This window comes from Labrus mixtus, chromosome 9 (genome assembly GCF_963584025.1).
Source record: "Labrus mixtus chromosome 9, fLabMix1.1, whole genome shotgun sequence".
NCBI lineage: Eukaryota > Metazoa > Chordata > Actinopteri > Labriformes > Labridae > Labrus > Labrus mixtus.
The window spans coordinates 1,192,988-1,210,000 of NC_083620.1; the positions used below are offsets into that span (position 1 = coordinate 1,192,988).

The following is a 17,013-nucleotide window of genomic DNA, read 5'->3' on the forward strand; positions in this document are numbered from 1 at the left end:
AAGTGCTTATTATAGGAGAGTTTGACTTTTTTAGAAGATATCTACTGATTCTATTTTTCAAGTCTTCCAGGAGTTTCAAGAATTTGCAACTAATGAAACTGGGAAGTGGTTAACTTTAGGTAGCTGAGGATGTGTTCTCTGGCTTGAGCTACATTCAGAAAAAATGAGCTTGGAATGGATCCTTTTGTATTACTCCCTGCAAGATATTTGTTCACAAAATGTCATACAACCGAATATAACAGAAGAATAGTGACAAAGAGGTTAGAGGAAACCAAATAAAGACAGCAACACAGACAACATTACTGTCAAACAACGAACAAAATCAAACAGAAAATGATCTTAAAGGGCAAAAGTGAATACAAACCAAGTCTGAGAATGAGTGAGGAATTAAAGAGCCCATATTCTGCCCTTTTTGGGGTTCGTATATTTAATCTATGTACCTACTTTTGGATGTTCACAATAGCTAAAGTTCTAAAAAGTGTCTGTTTTCATGTACTGCTCCTCCTTGCTCCCTCTACGCTCTGAGTCCGTCAGCTACACTCTGTTGAGCCCACACTGTTAGACCCCGCGTGGGCCAAGTCTGCTCTGATTGGTCTGCTGATCCGCTCTGTCGTTATTGGTCAGTTTCTCAGCACACTTCTCGGAAATTGAGCTGCTGGGCTTGCCACAACGAGCCAATGGGCTTAGATCAGTGATCTCACACTGACAATGACGTCGGACTGACACATTTTTATCGAGGGGGGCTAGAACCGAGCGTTACATGCAGCTAATGCTGCAGCTAACAGGAGGAGGTAGGAGAAGCCGCGTTTCCGCGGACTTTGAATTTTTGCACATAGATGTGCCTAAACATGCACAGGACACTTGGAAAACACACTAAAGGGCATATAAAACCAGAAAAAGCATAATATGGGACCTTTAAAAGCATACAATTAACAAGAAGGAAAGCGAGCTGGAGATAATGAGAAAATGTGAGAGCTCGCAGACTGGAGATGGAGCAGATGAATGACAAGTAAGCACTGATTAGCCTGTCAAATCACATACGGTTGTTGTTATTCACTCATCACACTGGTCTTGACGAGCCTTCATCTCCCTTCTGTCATTTCATGGTGACAGAAAAGTCATCAGATAATTATATTCAAACACTCTGGGCTATTTGCAGTATGCTTGTTTATCTTTGCTAGTGATGTGTTGGCAAATAAGCTTCGGGCAAAATTCTGACTCTTCTTTCGCTCACAAACACAAGTTCAGATAATAAGGCTGTTCCATTTTATTATTTCAAGGTATAAAAAAGTGTATCTGGACTTCTCAGATGAATGTGGTTTTTAATAAGTGTAATGAAATATTTTTGACAAGAGGTTAGATGAAAATCTGACTTGAGATTTTCTTTGCCTTGTGGTGCTTTGAAAACAAAGTGCATAGACCTTATTTTTTGCTGTCAAATTAATTCAAAACAAAACTTAAATAAAAAAAGAGAGCTCTTTGATTTAATCTTGTGATGATTGATATTCATGGTCTTGGTCTTGTCTTGGTCTTGTCTTGGTCTCAACCTCTAAATGTTTTGGTTTTGTCTTTGTATCGGAGCACTCTGGCCTCTGGCGTGTCTTGGTCTCAGTTAGTGTGGTCTTGACTACAACTCTATGCAGAGCATCAGAGAGGTAAATCAATTTCCTGTTTTCTTGGTTTGCTTTGTTAACTGACTGCTGGTTCACCCCCAGTTTAAAATGTAGAAATAGAAATGGCATGAGGAGAGATATAAAGAACTCATTACATTATTGTTGGAAAGAAAATAGTGAGGAGATTGGTTACATCACACACACACACGCACGCACGCACGCACACACACACACACACACACACACACACACACACACACACACACATATAGATTTGCTTGTACAGTACAGTATACTTCTGCTTTTCTCTCTGCTGCCAGAGGGTGCTGTCTTTAAAGCATTTTGAAAACATGTGGGTGTTGCACAGTGCATCTGTCTGCACAGTCAATCTCCGGATTGCTTACAGGGATATCATCTGCAATGCACTTCAGTATGCATTTGATCTGTATATCCGTAATTGTGCTTGTGTATAACCTCTTTTTTCTTGTCCCTTTTGTAAAGCAGTTTACATTTGAAATGTGCTATACACATAAACATGGAGTTAAATTAAACTGAATCTGGGAGCATGGCCAACTCATTCGGTCTTCTGTTGAGCAGCTGATAGAGATAAGGAAATTCAAGCCCAGTTTTCCATGTGTTTCCATGTTTTTACAGTTTGTCTAGCAACTTAGGAAATGAAAATGGAGGTGGTTTTGAGAATCAATAGTGTAGAGCTGGTTGTACATTTATGTGTCTGATTAAAGACAACTTAAAGCAAAATTGTCCTCGGATTAATGGTATTTGATCCTAGATTGCATCAGGACATATACGACTGCTCAATACCAAAATCCTGTCCCGCACCTACAGATTCTGCATTGTTATGTCAAATCTGAAATAGATGACTATTTCAAGAAGTGTATAAAACAACTATTTGAGATACACATGAGTAATGTCCTATTATTTGTTTTTAAACCACAGAACAATGAGCTGAGGAGGTCTTACCTGAGGTAAGTCTGACTGGGCAACAAAAAGCAGGATTTCAGCGAGGAGCAGGTGAAGGGTGTAACAATCAATACCCGTTATATATTATATTTATTAAAAAAACACTAGAATAGTTCCAAATTTCAAAGATGTACAAGAACACCATACCTTCCAGCAAAATGGTGCAGGGTTGCAGAGAAAGCGACACATATGCACCCACTGTGAAAACGCAAGTAAGATCAGAGTTTACCAAACTGCACTAATCCAAACTGCTCGGTGGCTCTTTTGCATCCTTGCTCCCTCCTCAGGGAAAAGTCTCTCTCCATTTCTTCAGCATCTTTTAGTGTCACCCTCCTGAGATGCCTTGGAGACATGCTGTAACTTGCCGATGTTTTAAGTGTTTGTGTTCAAAACAGTAACAGCAGCAATCACAGACTATAATTTACAACATCCTCCTGAGCTGGTTTCCAACAGCAACACTGTCAAGGCCTGTTACTTCTGTAAAAAACTCAACAGAGATTTTCAACATGGAGAAGTGATGAACATGAACATATAAAGGTTGCTTGTTCTCAATCAAGCAATGGCAGTGTGAGAGAGTGCCTAACTGGATATAATGGAAGAGTTGTGTATTGCTTTTTTAAATTAATGTTAGATTAACCTGCTTGAACTAATTCAACTTTTCCAGAAACACAAATGTTTTGCTTACAACTAAAATATTTTTTTAAATCTGTAGAAGCTTTTTGGAGTTACTAGGATTTGGAAAAAGATTGTTTCTGATTGTACACTTTCTATGCATTTGATTTGTATAGTCTTGGCGGGAAATCATGGGAGTGATTCTCTCTGCTCCTCCAGCCCTAACCCTAACCCTAAAGTGTTAATATGTTTTGTAGATTGTGGAGTGGGGCGGCTGTGGCTCAGTTGGTGTTTTTCGATCCCCAGCTGATGTCCGATGTGTCCTTGGGCAAGACACTCAACCCTGCATTGCTCCCTCTGCTTCAGTGGCGGTGTATGAATGGATTACTGTTGTACTTAATCTCTGATGTATGTCGCTTTGGATGAAAGCGTCTGCTAAGTGAATTGTAACATTGTAGATTGAAACCATGGAAAACCATGCCTATCAAAGCTTCTGACATCCAAACTAACCATCGCCTAGGCGACAGTGTTGGGCTCGTTACTGAAAAAAAGGAATATATTACTCATTACTCGTTACTCTTTTTAAAAGTAATGTAATTACTTTACTTATTACTCCCTGCCAACAGTAATATGTTACACTACTCGGTATATTACTTTTCTTATTAAACCACATGTTTCATTTGTTCTTTTTTGCTTGTAGCTGTCCACCATTAAAATCCAGTCTTGGTTGTTTTGTAGGTATTGTAGGGCTTCAGCTATCCTCCGCGGCTGCAGAAGGCTCGTTGGTGGGGTTTATTTACACAAGCTTCACGTTGTTGTGCTGTTGTTGATGTAAGTGCTTAAGGAGGTTTGAGGTTGTATTTTTTGCAGTAGAAAGAGACCTAGTACAACGATGTTCTCTTCATCTTTCCTCTCGACTCTCTAAAGTAATGGGAATATTTCCATCCGCTGAATGTAAACATAAGCGCTTCCATCTTCCAAGCTAACCAGGGTTGCCAGGTATGTATGACAACAACTGACAAAATAAGCCCAATGGCCAAAAGAAAAATTACCCGCGGCAGCACCTAAAAAGAAGCCCAATTCAGCGGGAAAATTACAAACCTGGCAACCATGATGCTCGCTACCTTCCTGCTTGTCTGATGTGTGCGATGAAATTAATCTGGGGATTGTTGCATTTTAAATCAGAAGTGGGGTAATAACAACAACAGTAAGGTTGTAACGAGTAACTGGAATATTATAACTGGAATTTCATTAGTAATTCGTTACACTACTCGCTACTAGTAAAAGTAATATTATTACTGTAACGCGTTAATGCGTTACTGCCCAACACTGCTAGGTGGTAACATTCATTAGCCAGCCTTTCCTTTATGGTAACTTTACTTTACCAATGAGGTAATGTATCCAAGTATAATAAACATTACATTTTTATCAAAGCAGCAACAGTATGGCAGCTTTCAGTAGCAGCTCCCGCCCTTGGCGATCAGTCTTTGATGTTACATCCAACAGGTTGTGCCAATCATGGCGTCACCGCGACCGCCACAACAAGACACGTCCTGTTACAACGTTTAAATGATAAATGATTTCTCCGGCTTTGATAACTGTTGGAAACATTTGAAGTAATGTTAGTACTCAATCTATATACATAGTTTTATTCCATTTTTAATTAATTTGGAAACTTTAGTGCAAATATTCTACATATTTTATCATGAACTGTGTTTTTGTTTAACCTCTGAAATACATTCCTACTGTGATAATCATCATTTGTTTTGCTGTAGTTATAATATGTTAACCTAATTGTTTGTTGCATCACAAATCATTTGCTCTTTTAAGTTTGTCTTTGCCTTGATGGAATACCCCTCTGGGTTTTTTAAAAACATTTTTAAAGTCAATAATTCCAAGAGAAAGATAAGACAAATATTCACCTTTCTCCTTTGAAACCCCAAAAATAGATTGGATCTGCATTTGAGGGGTATATATGTTTTTATTTTCGCAGGCATACATTAAGTTTTAATCTTTTTACTGCAATGATGAATTTACTTTTTCGACAACAAACCCCACTGCACTAACACGTGGAGCCGTGATGCATGTGTCACAAGATTAGTTTATCTTTTTTTCCCCATGTGGGTGGGCATGTGTGTAACTATGCATGGTTGAATGCAGAGGTGAACGTATGTGTGCTGTTTTCTCCACAGCTTGGCGCTCAGGGAGACCTCTGCCTTTAAGTAGGTAAGGGTCTGTTTTATGAGCCCTTAACAACCAGCACTCAGTCCAGATGGTGCGCTTATCAACTAGTCTGAGTGTCTAAGTGTGTGCATCAGGCAGAAGGCAACAAGTAAATATTTATCCAGGCAAAGAGGCAGCTGGTTGTCAGGGGGACTTGAGAATAACAAGACCCGTGCTTTACAATCAGAGCACACATACACACACAAGGGTACACTAGTGGTAACACATATTTTAGGGTTCAAGAGAGAAGGGAGTCAAAAGCAGAAATGGGGTTGACTATAGTTGTTTTGCAAAGCAAATTGTATCCGTTATTAAAGTGGTTCATGAGGCCAAAAGGGAAATAACATTTAAAGTTAGAAAATAACATAAACAAACACAGCACACTTCATAAGAGAAGATAATGACGCTCTGCACAAGGAAATACATTTCACATGTGTCCAGCATTACAAAGATCAAAACTCTGAGTAATGTTGTAGCTAAAAGGACTGAATTTAAACCAAACAATAATCAACATGTTCACAATGATCAGATCAAATGAATGCACCCCAGATAACTTAGAGTGATTCACCTACATTACCTAACTCTGCTTCTCTCTAGTTCTAAAGAGCTTCATAGTTTCTTTCTGCTTCAGATTAGGATTTAAGAACCACAACTTTGTTGATTTGATACATTATCACAACTCTCTTTGGCTATGTTCACATGTGCAAAATGTCTTCAATCTGATTAAAACATCACTGTTTACATGAAAAATCATCTTTACAGTGTTTCTGAACATATATCTGGGTAACCTGAGTGTCTACTGACCCACAAAATGTGAAATAAACCCATCCAGTCCTTTGTTTGTGGTCTGCATAAGTCTTACAACAAAGAGGAAATTGATCCATTTCAAATTTGCTCTCCTTGTGATGTCACAGTGGGATTCTGGTATAAAAAAATCCCCTCCCCTCCCCTGGTGTCTCCACCCATGGACTCCACCTCCAGCCTAGAACAAAACTTTTACACAGGTCGGTCATTTTTATTCTCGCTACAGAGGAGTGATGTCTACTGGGAAAACTCGGGGGGGGGGGGCTCATTACATTTAAAGAGACACACACACCAAAACGGAGCGTTCTGAGAGAGCTGGTTTATACAGGGTCACAAACCTCCTCTGGTGCTTGATTCATGTTATATTCTGACCAAAGCACAGCACAGATGTTTCATTTAGACCACAGGGGGACTGTTTGAAAAGGTGGAGAAGGGGGAGAATATGTCCTCTTTAATAAAGTGATCCAATTATGACATGCATCAATAATCAGAATAAAAACATTCTGACATGCACAGAGCTGCTGGTCTGATGTGTATCCTCAAATAATAAGCTGTTGCCTTAGTGTACTTTAGTAAGAAATGGATCTCTGTTCTTTGGTACGTCAGGTTTGTGTTTTCTGTCACTGGGCGTGTGTCAATAATGTTTTTCAGAGTGAGATCTAGGTCAAGCAGAACTCAAGCCCCATTGTTTGTACATGCTCCGTCATTATTTTCTGTGTAGTTTTTTTTGGTAAGCTTTGCCAGAGCCTCGTGCAAGCTGACTCCTCCTGTGTTGTTAACAAACACCACTGTGGCTGCACGTCCCCTCCACTCTCCCCCTCACTGTGAAACAGAGATTTCATTCTCCTCCTCTCTCTTGTCTGTGACTTTGGATGTTTGTATTTAATTTGTACTTTATCTGAATTGTTTCTTCTTCTCTTCCTTACTAAGCTGTAAGCTCAGCAGTATGTAATTATCATGCAAGAAACTAACAAACATAAACAATGGGAGAGTGCAGGGGTACAGGACCTTCAGACATGAAGAGAGAGGCAGACATGAGCAGTAAGAAAAGTTTCTCCCTAACCAGGGAGACACAATGGGATCAAGCTTTTACATGGATATTGATCTGTAGAACAAACCGCACATACCACCCTTCTTGAATATATTTTCTTTCTGAATGAGGCGGATTGGATAATTAATTTTTGAATGAAGTGTTTACATGAAGCATTTTGATTCTGATCAGTTCTTTATTCACATTATTTATGTCCATGTTAACATAGCTATTGGTTCCTTTAGATGCAATCAGGCAATTTGAAAGATAGCCGTTAAAATTGAATTAAAAAAACAACAACATTGCACAGACACAATTAGCTCGTAGCTGGAGATTAATCAGTCAAATGTTTCCCCAATGTTCTCAAGGGGAAACCAAAACATTGCCAAAAGAAGAGTTCATATCCTAACTTTGCACTTTTTCAGACTCAGACTAATATTTTGCAAAACACCAAACACACTTATCTTCATTAGACATATCAAAAACCGAAAGCCTGTGTGTGTTGATTGCTTACACTGCCCCAGTTATCAATCACCTGAACTCAGAATACACATGTGAAGACAAATTACCAATCAGATCACACTGATATTTAAGAGAATGAAATAGCCTTAATTAAATGAAAGCTCCTTCCTGACAGTTGGTGTTGGGCTGTTGTTCATTATACAGGGCATAAAGGGCATATGTTGTTTTATTTATTTAATATCTATGCAATCAGGAAAAACATATCCTTTACAAGAATGTCCTGGCCAAGACATGCAGCAGAACATTTATATAATATTGTAGGTGTCATGTTACCATTCAAATGTTGCTCCCCCCTATGTATCTCACACACTTCCCTTTGCATTACACACACATTCTCAGTATTAAAAAGAAGAAAACACACTGTGGTCAGGTCTATAGGCACCCATAAGCATTACAAGTCAGATTATCCTCGGATAGTCATGTTTGATGCACTGACAGCTTATTCTGGCTGGAAGGCAAGACAACAAGGGCCCATCGCCATGGTAATAGTGGACCATCCCAGTTTTGGTTGCCATGGCAACAGCCTTGGTTCCCCATAGGATGCTACCTACAGGATGGCTGAAAAACCCAACACATTTGTCTTGCAGTAATAACCTATATGTACTTGGTTTAGGGTTTGTATGTAAGGTGTCATTAAGACGACATTTATGTGCAATGGATGTTAAGTGCATTTTGTCAAGAATCAAAAGATAGATAAAAAAAAATAAAAAAAATACGATTCTGCAAAATTTTTTAAACTTTTCCGTTAGATATATTTGCAATAAATGAGTTTGATGACAGGGCATGTTCCTAACACCAGAGCTGTTCCTAATACCGGTTCCAACAAGTAGTCATGTTAACAGGTGGCACAGTGCTTCACACTCATTCAGCAGGTATAAAAATAGAGAAAGTGCCCACTCTAGTGCACCGTCTTTTGCACTGCAGGTGTTATCTCTTCATTTCTTCTTCTGTGTGGTACTGTCTGACACATGTGTAGTTTAAACTCCCTCTTGTGGACAGATCACACAAAGAGAGGAACTGTGCTCTGAATGACAGAAGACAGCATACAAAGAAAATACATGAACAGGAATAGTTCAAAACATTTTATTGTCATTCAAACTAGGAGGAATTGTTGGAATCTAATCTTGAATATACAGTTGGCAGATATAATTGTATGATCAGATGTAGTCTGCCATAAATCCAGGTGCATTTAAAATTAGTTGTCAAACAAAAATGTCTTGTATTAAAAAAGTGGCCATGACTCTTGCATGGTCCACATTTTTTATTTGTTGGGTTTGAATGTGTAAAAGCTGAGGATGTTGCACTTCCTCTCTCGAGCTCTTGAGGATGGGTGGAGTTGCACACATCCCTAACTCGAGTGTTACAAGTATCTTGTGGTCTTAGTTTCGCTACCGGTTTCTCACACACACCCATAGGTAGAGGAAAACAATCACACACACCAGAGCAACTTTTTTCTCATCTTAAAATAATGATGTGAAAATGTGCTGTGGGAAGAGAGTCGATCAACATAAACAGTTCTGTGTTACAATGAGAGTGTTTATACTGAACACTTGTTAACCAGTTTACCAATGCTAAGACTGATTTACACCCTGAGCATTGTTAACAATTAAAATCCACTAAATGTCTTTCTGCAAATACTGTTCCTATCCCTTCTATCTGCACTCCTTTATTGTTTTACAGGCAGCCGTCTGTAACTGTGTACACTGCATCAACAAATATGTCTAATAAGGAAAAAGCTCATAAAGGCTTATACAGGCTCTCTGTGACTAATCGTTTCTTCCCTGTGCAAGCCTTGAGCTTTAATTAGCCATCACCTGAAGTTAATGTGCTACCAGCAGAAATATATATATTTGTGCAGTGGTGGACAACACCTACCAAACTCCTTTGCAATATACAAGGTGCACTAGGAGATAGGGGAAATGTCAGACTCCAGAAATAGCAGCTCTCCATTTGCTCATTTCGATGATGCTGGCAGACAGATAACATTTACACACGGCCTCTAAAATCTTGGCTTGAGAACCAAATGCATTTTTGGAAAATTTGAAGAAAAAGGCAACCCCTATCAGCAACCTCTCTCTCTATCTGCCTGTCTATCCACAAACAACTAAGATAGACAAAAATATGAATTCTTGAAATTAAATGGAAATAGAGCAAAATAGCACTATGGACACCTTCACAGTCCAAAAAAATATATATCTTTGATTACAAATCATTTGGTAAAAAGGTCAATAACATGCTCCCCACCTTGCTCCAGAAACTGCATGATTGCAGCCTTATAATTTAGAAGTGCAATAGAGAATACCTCAGGTAGTATACTTGCCTCTTGACTAGAGGCAGACAATGCTCTCACATTGAACTAGCTGCTCTCTTTGAATCGGGCTGATAATGGCAGAGGTGAAGGGAAGAGCAGAAGACTGCAGAGGAGGATGGAAATAATGTATGACAAGTACAGTATCTCATAGGGAGCAGATGGTTGTAGAGTCTCTCTTCCCTACATACACATCAATGATGATAACAGAAGGTTGGAAGAGGCAAGTCGGTCTGTTCGTTTAGAATTAACATTGTGGGAATCTACCAGATGGTGGAATGAACTTCCAAACTCCATTGGATCTGCAGAGTCCCTCTGCACCTTTAAGAAAAAGCTAAAGACCCAGCTCTTTATGAACACCTACTAACTTAATGATGATGGTCTCCATATTATTGATGATGATGATGGTAATGACGATGGTTTTTGTTTAATAAACGATGACTTATAAGATGGTTTCTATACTGATTAGAGCTCTCAAGAACTGCCCTCAATGTTGTGCTTTGCCTCTGGTCACTTCCTGTCAGCACCTGTGTGTCCAATCAGACTCAAAGCTGATCGTTTGTTCTTACTGACATTGTTCCCTTTTTTCTGGATCCTTGCTTGTGTTGTACTTACTCTCTGATGTACGTCGCTTTGGAGAAAAGTGTCTGCTAAGTGAATTGTAGAATAACCAGCAGCTCAACCAACATAAATCAGGGCCTTATTTTGTAACCCCCTATAATAAAACGGAGTTAATCTGTATCTGAGACTGTGATGAAACAATGTTGACTGAAGGGCTTTATGACTAGAGCCATTAAATTTCCTGAAGAAACTCATAAAACACAATAGAAACATGAGAACAGCCTTACTCTTACCCATCATGTCCTAGTGTTACACTTTACAAACTGATCCTACTAATCTACTCTTCTCCCTCTTCTGTAAATTCAATAATAAAGTCACTCAACCTGGTGTCTACATAAATGTTCTTACAATTATTCACTTTCAACATTAGACCTACCAATCAACACAATCACTGAAAACCTTCTTCATTAAATGTTAAATGATATGATTTAATTTTATGTTACATCTCAGCGCATTAAATCTATAAACAGTTAAGCAACCATCCCCAAACTTACAAAACATGATGGAAAGCTCTTTCTAATCAGCATTTCGATTTCTTTTGTACATCCGTAAAGATATAAGCAGCAGTCAAATGTATGTATTTAGGAGCTCAGAAAAGACAAAGAAGGAAATAATTGTAATCATAGTTATCAGGGCATCGTAGAAAACAAGTCAGACAGTATTAACTTACCACAGTTTGCGAGGCATCGTCAAAGCCTTTTACCAAAATGATCAGTTCACCTTCTCCCTCTCAGTCCCTCTCTCTCTGTGTTTCATCTTCTCACTCCTCTATTATCCCTGTTTGTCCCAATATAATATTCATTCACCCTCAACACCACTTCAAGACAAAACCCATAAAACAGATGCATGTGTTTGCAGTGCGCGCGCGCACACACACACACACACACACACACACACACACACACACACACACACACACACACACACACACACACACACACACACACACACACACACACACACACACACACACACACACACTGCAGGCTACAAGGACACACAGGGTTTGATTATGCAATTATTAATGAGGAGTTCAGTGAGATCTCTTTGTGCTGAGAGTGAGCAAAGGAGAGGCAGAGGAACACTGGGAATTAATGACCGAAGAGGGCAGAGAGAGAGAGTAAAGTTGGCATGAGGGAGAAATAAAAGAACCACGATGAGCTAGGTGCAGACCAGACAAAATTAAATCTTTACACCTGCTGCTCTACAGCTGCAAACTTTGAAGTCAGATATACAGCTGATGCTTTTGTTCACCTGGCCTTCTACTTCCCTGGTTCACCTCTACCTTTCTGTTATCTACTCTTCCTTTGTGGCTTTCTTTTCTTTACTGTCTGTGTTGATGCTTTACTGGGACTCAAATTTAATCAAAGTCCTGTACTTGATAAGGAGGATGCAATGAACCATGAATGAAACTGTTTGCTCCATTTGTTTTGGTTTTGATTTCAGCCATTGTTTGAGTCCTCTGTTAAAAGCATTCCTGTTGCTCTCTAGTTTTATGCCAGTGGGCAGAGAGCTCCAAAGTTTTGCCCCCTTTGCAGAGAAAGTAGACTGGTCAAAAGATGTCTTGTACATTGGGACAAGACAATCACCGCTGATGGAGGCACTGATCAGACGATAGCCTGTTAGCTAAACAATGGCACCTACAAGCAAGGTAAATCAACAAAAATAAAGATGTTACTTCAGAGTCTTGTACGTCCTAGGCTACCCTTCCGTCTCTTTGAACAATCAGGATACCGAGTTAAGACATGGGCACAGTTATTCAAAAATGGACTCGTTAACCATTAATCCATTAACAAACTTTGATAGCAGTTAATCATTTCATTCCGTTAATAACTAAAGTTAACGTTAATGTTGGCGTAAACGTTGACATTAGCTGGTATTGTAAAAAATAAAATAAAAAAACTTTAGCTTCTTGCAATGTGAATAGACTCAAGTTCTAAAAAGGTCATGATGACTCAGAAGACTCAACATTACACACAAAATCTACAAACGTTTTTTTTTTTAATATATCACCACTGTCTTCACTCTCTATCTGCACTACAGAAGTATATTCATAGGTCAAGCAGCTTTTCACAATAAAACTACCAGGGGCAGAGACGGGCATGTCTCGTTTCTCAATAGCTCTCTAAAGTAGGAAACAGGATGCAGCATGTTATAGTCTCATCATGTAAGAGCAGGGTTTGTCATTAATGGAAACTGAATTTACTGAACTGTAAGTCAAAGGTTTTGATAATTGTTTCTCAAATTAATGTCTAGGTAAAATAATAATACAATATTTAATGTAGTTAATTAATGATAAATGGATGTTTTCCAGCCCTGCTGATATTTCTGTTTTTCCATCTCGCCTCTCTTTTATATGCACACCATATTTGCATCTACATACAAACTCGAGTCACTTGCCAGCACCCCTCAGAACTTGCCTAACTGCTTATATCGCCTTAAGCCTGACCTGCACCTGCAGATGATTTCCAAATGAGGTCTCCAATTATGTATTTTACAATTGTCATTCTCCCTGCTCCTTGATCACTGTAACCGTCAAGTTTTCAAATGTTTCTAGAAAGAAGTTTTGGGGATAACTTGTTGATATTATTGGTATAATTTGCATCATTTAGGATCATCAAGAAGTTCTAATGTAGTTAGGTTAAAGTTTGACTTCACAGTATAAACTATTTCAGAAACCCTCCTTCCCTGTTTGCATGTGAAGCGTTTCCACAAGCAGTTCTGCTTCAGATTCACTTCTACTATCCGTCTTTTCTCCCTAATTAGGAACAAGTATAAGCTTAAGTTGACACATACAAATCCTTTCTATCCTGCAGAGAGTCACTTCTGTTCCCCTCACTCTCAACTCTCTAATGTTTGGCTGTGCACTGTTTTCAAATGCACACAATTGCAGTTGTTCAACATCTGGACAGGAGGTCATGAGCTCACTCCAGAGCTGAGAGTCCAGTGACACCTGGTAAGTGACAGAGGCAGACATTGGACATGTGAAATAGTACCTGAACAAAGTCTCTAACTGACAAATATTGAGGGTGACAGAGACAGTTTCTAAGTTAAGGCTACTAGTCTCTGATTATTCTTAAAATCTTAAACTAATACCAAAGAAAGTTGAGAGAGTTTCAACATGGTAGCATCATAATGGCTTTTATAGAATACTTGAGCTATGAAAGCGATAGTGATAAGATTTGGAGACAGTACGTGAGGAAACACCTGAGATTTGAAACTGCTTAAAAACGATATTGTGTTTTGGTGCTTTAGAAGTTAATGACAAGCATTCACTAAATTAAGCAAATAATAGCCCCTTACTATCTGCCCCTCAGTCCAGAATACTTTGACATAATTGCTGTCAGGTAAATGGACCTTAAACCATCATTACACAATGAGATGTTTTAATTAACATTATTGTTTTTTTTTTTTTTTTAAACCTGGACAACTTGAAAATCCCAATTTGATAAACCTCCACTACTCAAATACATATGTAAAACAGACTGCGAAGGTGAAAATGCACACTTACATTAGCCAAGTGCATTAGACATAAATATATTAAATGGTGTGGCAACACAGGGCAACTATTAAATTGTTCACAACGATTATGACAACAATAATAAAAAATGATCAAAGCTAACTTGAGTTTAAGTAAGAAACATAATGTAAAGTATCCTGCACAAGTTTGCCTAATCCACTTAGATGAGACTTTTTGTTTTATCAAAGAGTTTTCTGTTTGTAATGTTGTCTAATTAGTCCTATGACTGACCATTACAGTTGTGGAGCAGAGGGTAGCCACACAAAGCCAGTCGACCATCCACACCTCTGAGACCAGTGTTGATCAAGGACAAAAACAGAACTACAGCTTATTCCTAGTTTGTCTAAGAATGTTGGAGAAAAACAGAAACCAACACAAACAAACGAAGTCCCCAGTCAGCCCAGATTAGATCTGAAAACAGGGGTTTCTAGCTTTGACGGCTAATTGGCTGTGAGACTGCCAATTAGCCGTCAAAGCTAATTGACAGTCTTAATGACAAGAAATCATTAAGTTCTTATCACAATTTGATTGACACATATATATTTATGTCAACCTAAAAGTTAAAGCGTTGGAACTGGCTCTTGTGCCTTCTATGAGGGTAACCGTGAATAAAATCCTGAATAGTGTGTTGCTGATCTTTCTAATCATTTCAAACAAACTTCACCCATCACAGGGATTTTATTAGGTATGGGTATGATATTCCGGGTACTCGAGTACTCGTTGACGTTATTACCAGAGTAACATTTCATTACACTCTCACACTCATTGTTAATAGTTCAACTTAGTTCGCGTTACATGTGTAAGTGAGCTTTCTTGGTTTGCCTTACTAATTACACTGTATGTAGAGGATGTGTTACCCACAATTACAAAATTCATCAGCACAGTTCTGAGCCCTGACTGAGACTGGGAAACATCAGGGCAGCAGCAGTTGTGTGGGATGCAGAGGTTGTCATGTGTGTGTACCTTGAGCGAGGAAGCTGCAGTTAGGCAACTGAACAAAGAGCTGGTACTGAACTGGTGGGCATAGCTGCTTACTGCTGCCTTATGGGAGCCAAAGTGACCATCACAGAGCGAGAACCTGAAACTTCCTGTCAGCTAACTTGAGGGCAAACATGCTCCAACACTCCCAGGTGTTAGTGGTGATGGAGTACTCCTTTGTGCCGATGCTACAGCCTCTGAAGCACTTGTGCTCAGACTCTACTGTGATGTTGTACTGGCCTGCAAGATCCTCAAAGAGCAGGATACAGCCTTTCTGTGACTGCTGGAGCAGCAATCTGCAGCTGGAGAGGTTGACTATGACAAATCATGTACATGAAGCCTGGAAACTGACACCAAGGAGGGATTTGTGAAATAAATAACTTACCTTGCTTTCAGTGCAGACAAAGTGGACTTGTCAATCCTGAAGAACAAACACAGAAAGACACAAAAAGAAAGACACACACACAGGTTTCAGTGCCTTGCCCAAGTACACTTTGACTGCAGGAGCTGAGAATCAAACTCCCACCTTCTGAATGAATGCACTGACTATACCACTGAGACATTAAGGAGGTCAAACTTGGGCACATGGATTGTATACAGTAAAGGTCAGTGTCATTGTTAAGTCACAGCCAGAGAGCAGAGCGTGTTTTGCCTCATCAAGCTGGTCAGACTGGTTATGAGAGGCATCAGTGTTTTCAGACAGATTGCTGTCCAGTTATTTGTCTTTTCACATTGCACTTTAGTTTAGTCTGGCATAGCAAAGATAACCATTTAAGACTGGTTGAAATCAAAACCATAGAGGCCTATAGTATCCTTTTTGTAAAATGTACAAAGCCTAAAAAAAAACCTTGATTCTTCAGTTTGATGCAAATCAGGGTTATTTATGTTAATTCTCCTTTAGAGCTACAAACCACTTCTTCAGCTGTTGACAGTGCAAGCACTCCCCATGACACAGCCAGCACTCCTTGATAAATCTTCTTTTTTTGTAATCTGATAAATTTCATGTGAGTTGCTGTCCCTCAGCTCTTTCAACTTAGATTTTTGTCTGTCTGACAGTCAAGTCTGCCTCAGCCCAGCTGACACTACATCTGAGTGTGTCAGTATATTCAAGCACTAAAGGGTTCAGCGTCTTCAGCGCTGTATCCTGTAAACCCTTACAGCAGGAGAACATGACTGCACAGAGCTGTGTCCACTGTCCCGTAACAGGACAGCAACAACAAAAACAACAGACAGTGACAGCAGGCAGAGACAAAGAGGCCTGTTGATAGTAATGAACAGAGATATCACAGAGTGAAACTGTACGTATACACACACGCACACACACACACACACACACACACACACACACACAAGGCTGTCAAGCAGAGGACAAAGTGTTAGAGGAGAGGTGTGACACACAGGATCAGCCTCAGTCCCCACCCATCCTTCCTTTTAGAAAAAATGGTTTACATTTTAGCAATCCACACACACGCACACGCACACATGCACGCACACACACACACACACACACACACACACACACACACACACACACACACACACACACAACACACACACACACACACTACACAAATTTTCCCTTGCAAAAATTATAATAATCTGCCTCTTTGTCTATAGTGACTACAGTGAATTTACCATTACTATGAGCACACACAAAGCAGACACACACACTATAATAGCATTCAATGAAAAGTTAACACACCAGCCGAATCCACCAAATGAAACGCTTCTCCTCCGCCTCAGCATTTTGTCAGACTGAACTTCTCAGGAGTCTCTCACTCTCAGCCTCCGTCCTCTGGGT

At 39.4% G+C, this 17,013-nt stretch overlaps 1 protein-coding gene across 5 annotated transcripts in view; it reads right to left on the minus strand.

Moving 5' to 3' along the window:
• rap1gap2a (RAP1 GTPase activating protein 2a) overlaps positions 1-17,013 on the minus strand; it is an 83,023-nt gene that overhangs the window by 54,887 nt on the left and 11,123 nt on the right. Inside the window, exons 1-2 of one of the 5 annotated variants that reach the window (XM_061045835.1) lie at positions 16,915-17,013; positions 15,598-15,633 (exon numbers count right to left, since the gene is read on the minus strand). The exon at positions 16,915-17,013 is cut by the window's right edge and continues 33 nt beyond it. In XM_061045835.1, coding sequence (XP_060901818.1) covers positions 15,598-15,633; positions 16,915-16,958 — 80 coding nt within the window. In that variant the 5' untranslated portion in view covers positions 16,959-17,013. Of the gene's footprint in view, positions 1-11,384; positions 11,466-15,597; positions 15,634-16,914 lie in introns of those variants that run through there. The other 4 variants (XM_061045839.1, XM_061045841.1, XM_061045836.1 and 1 more) reach the window with 4 other exon arrangements.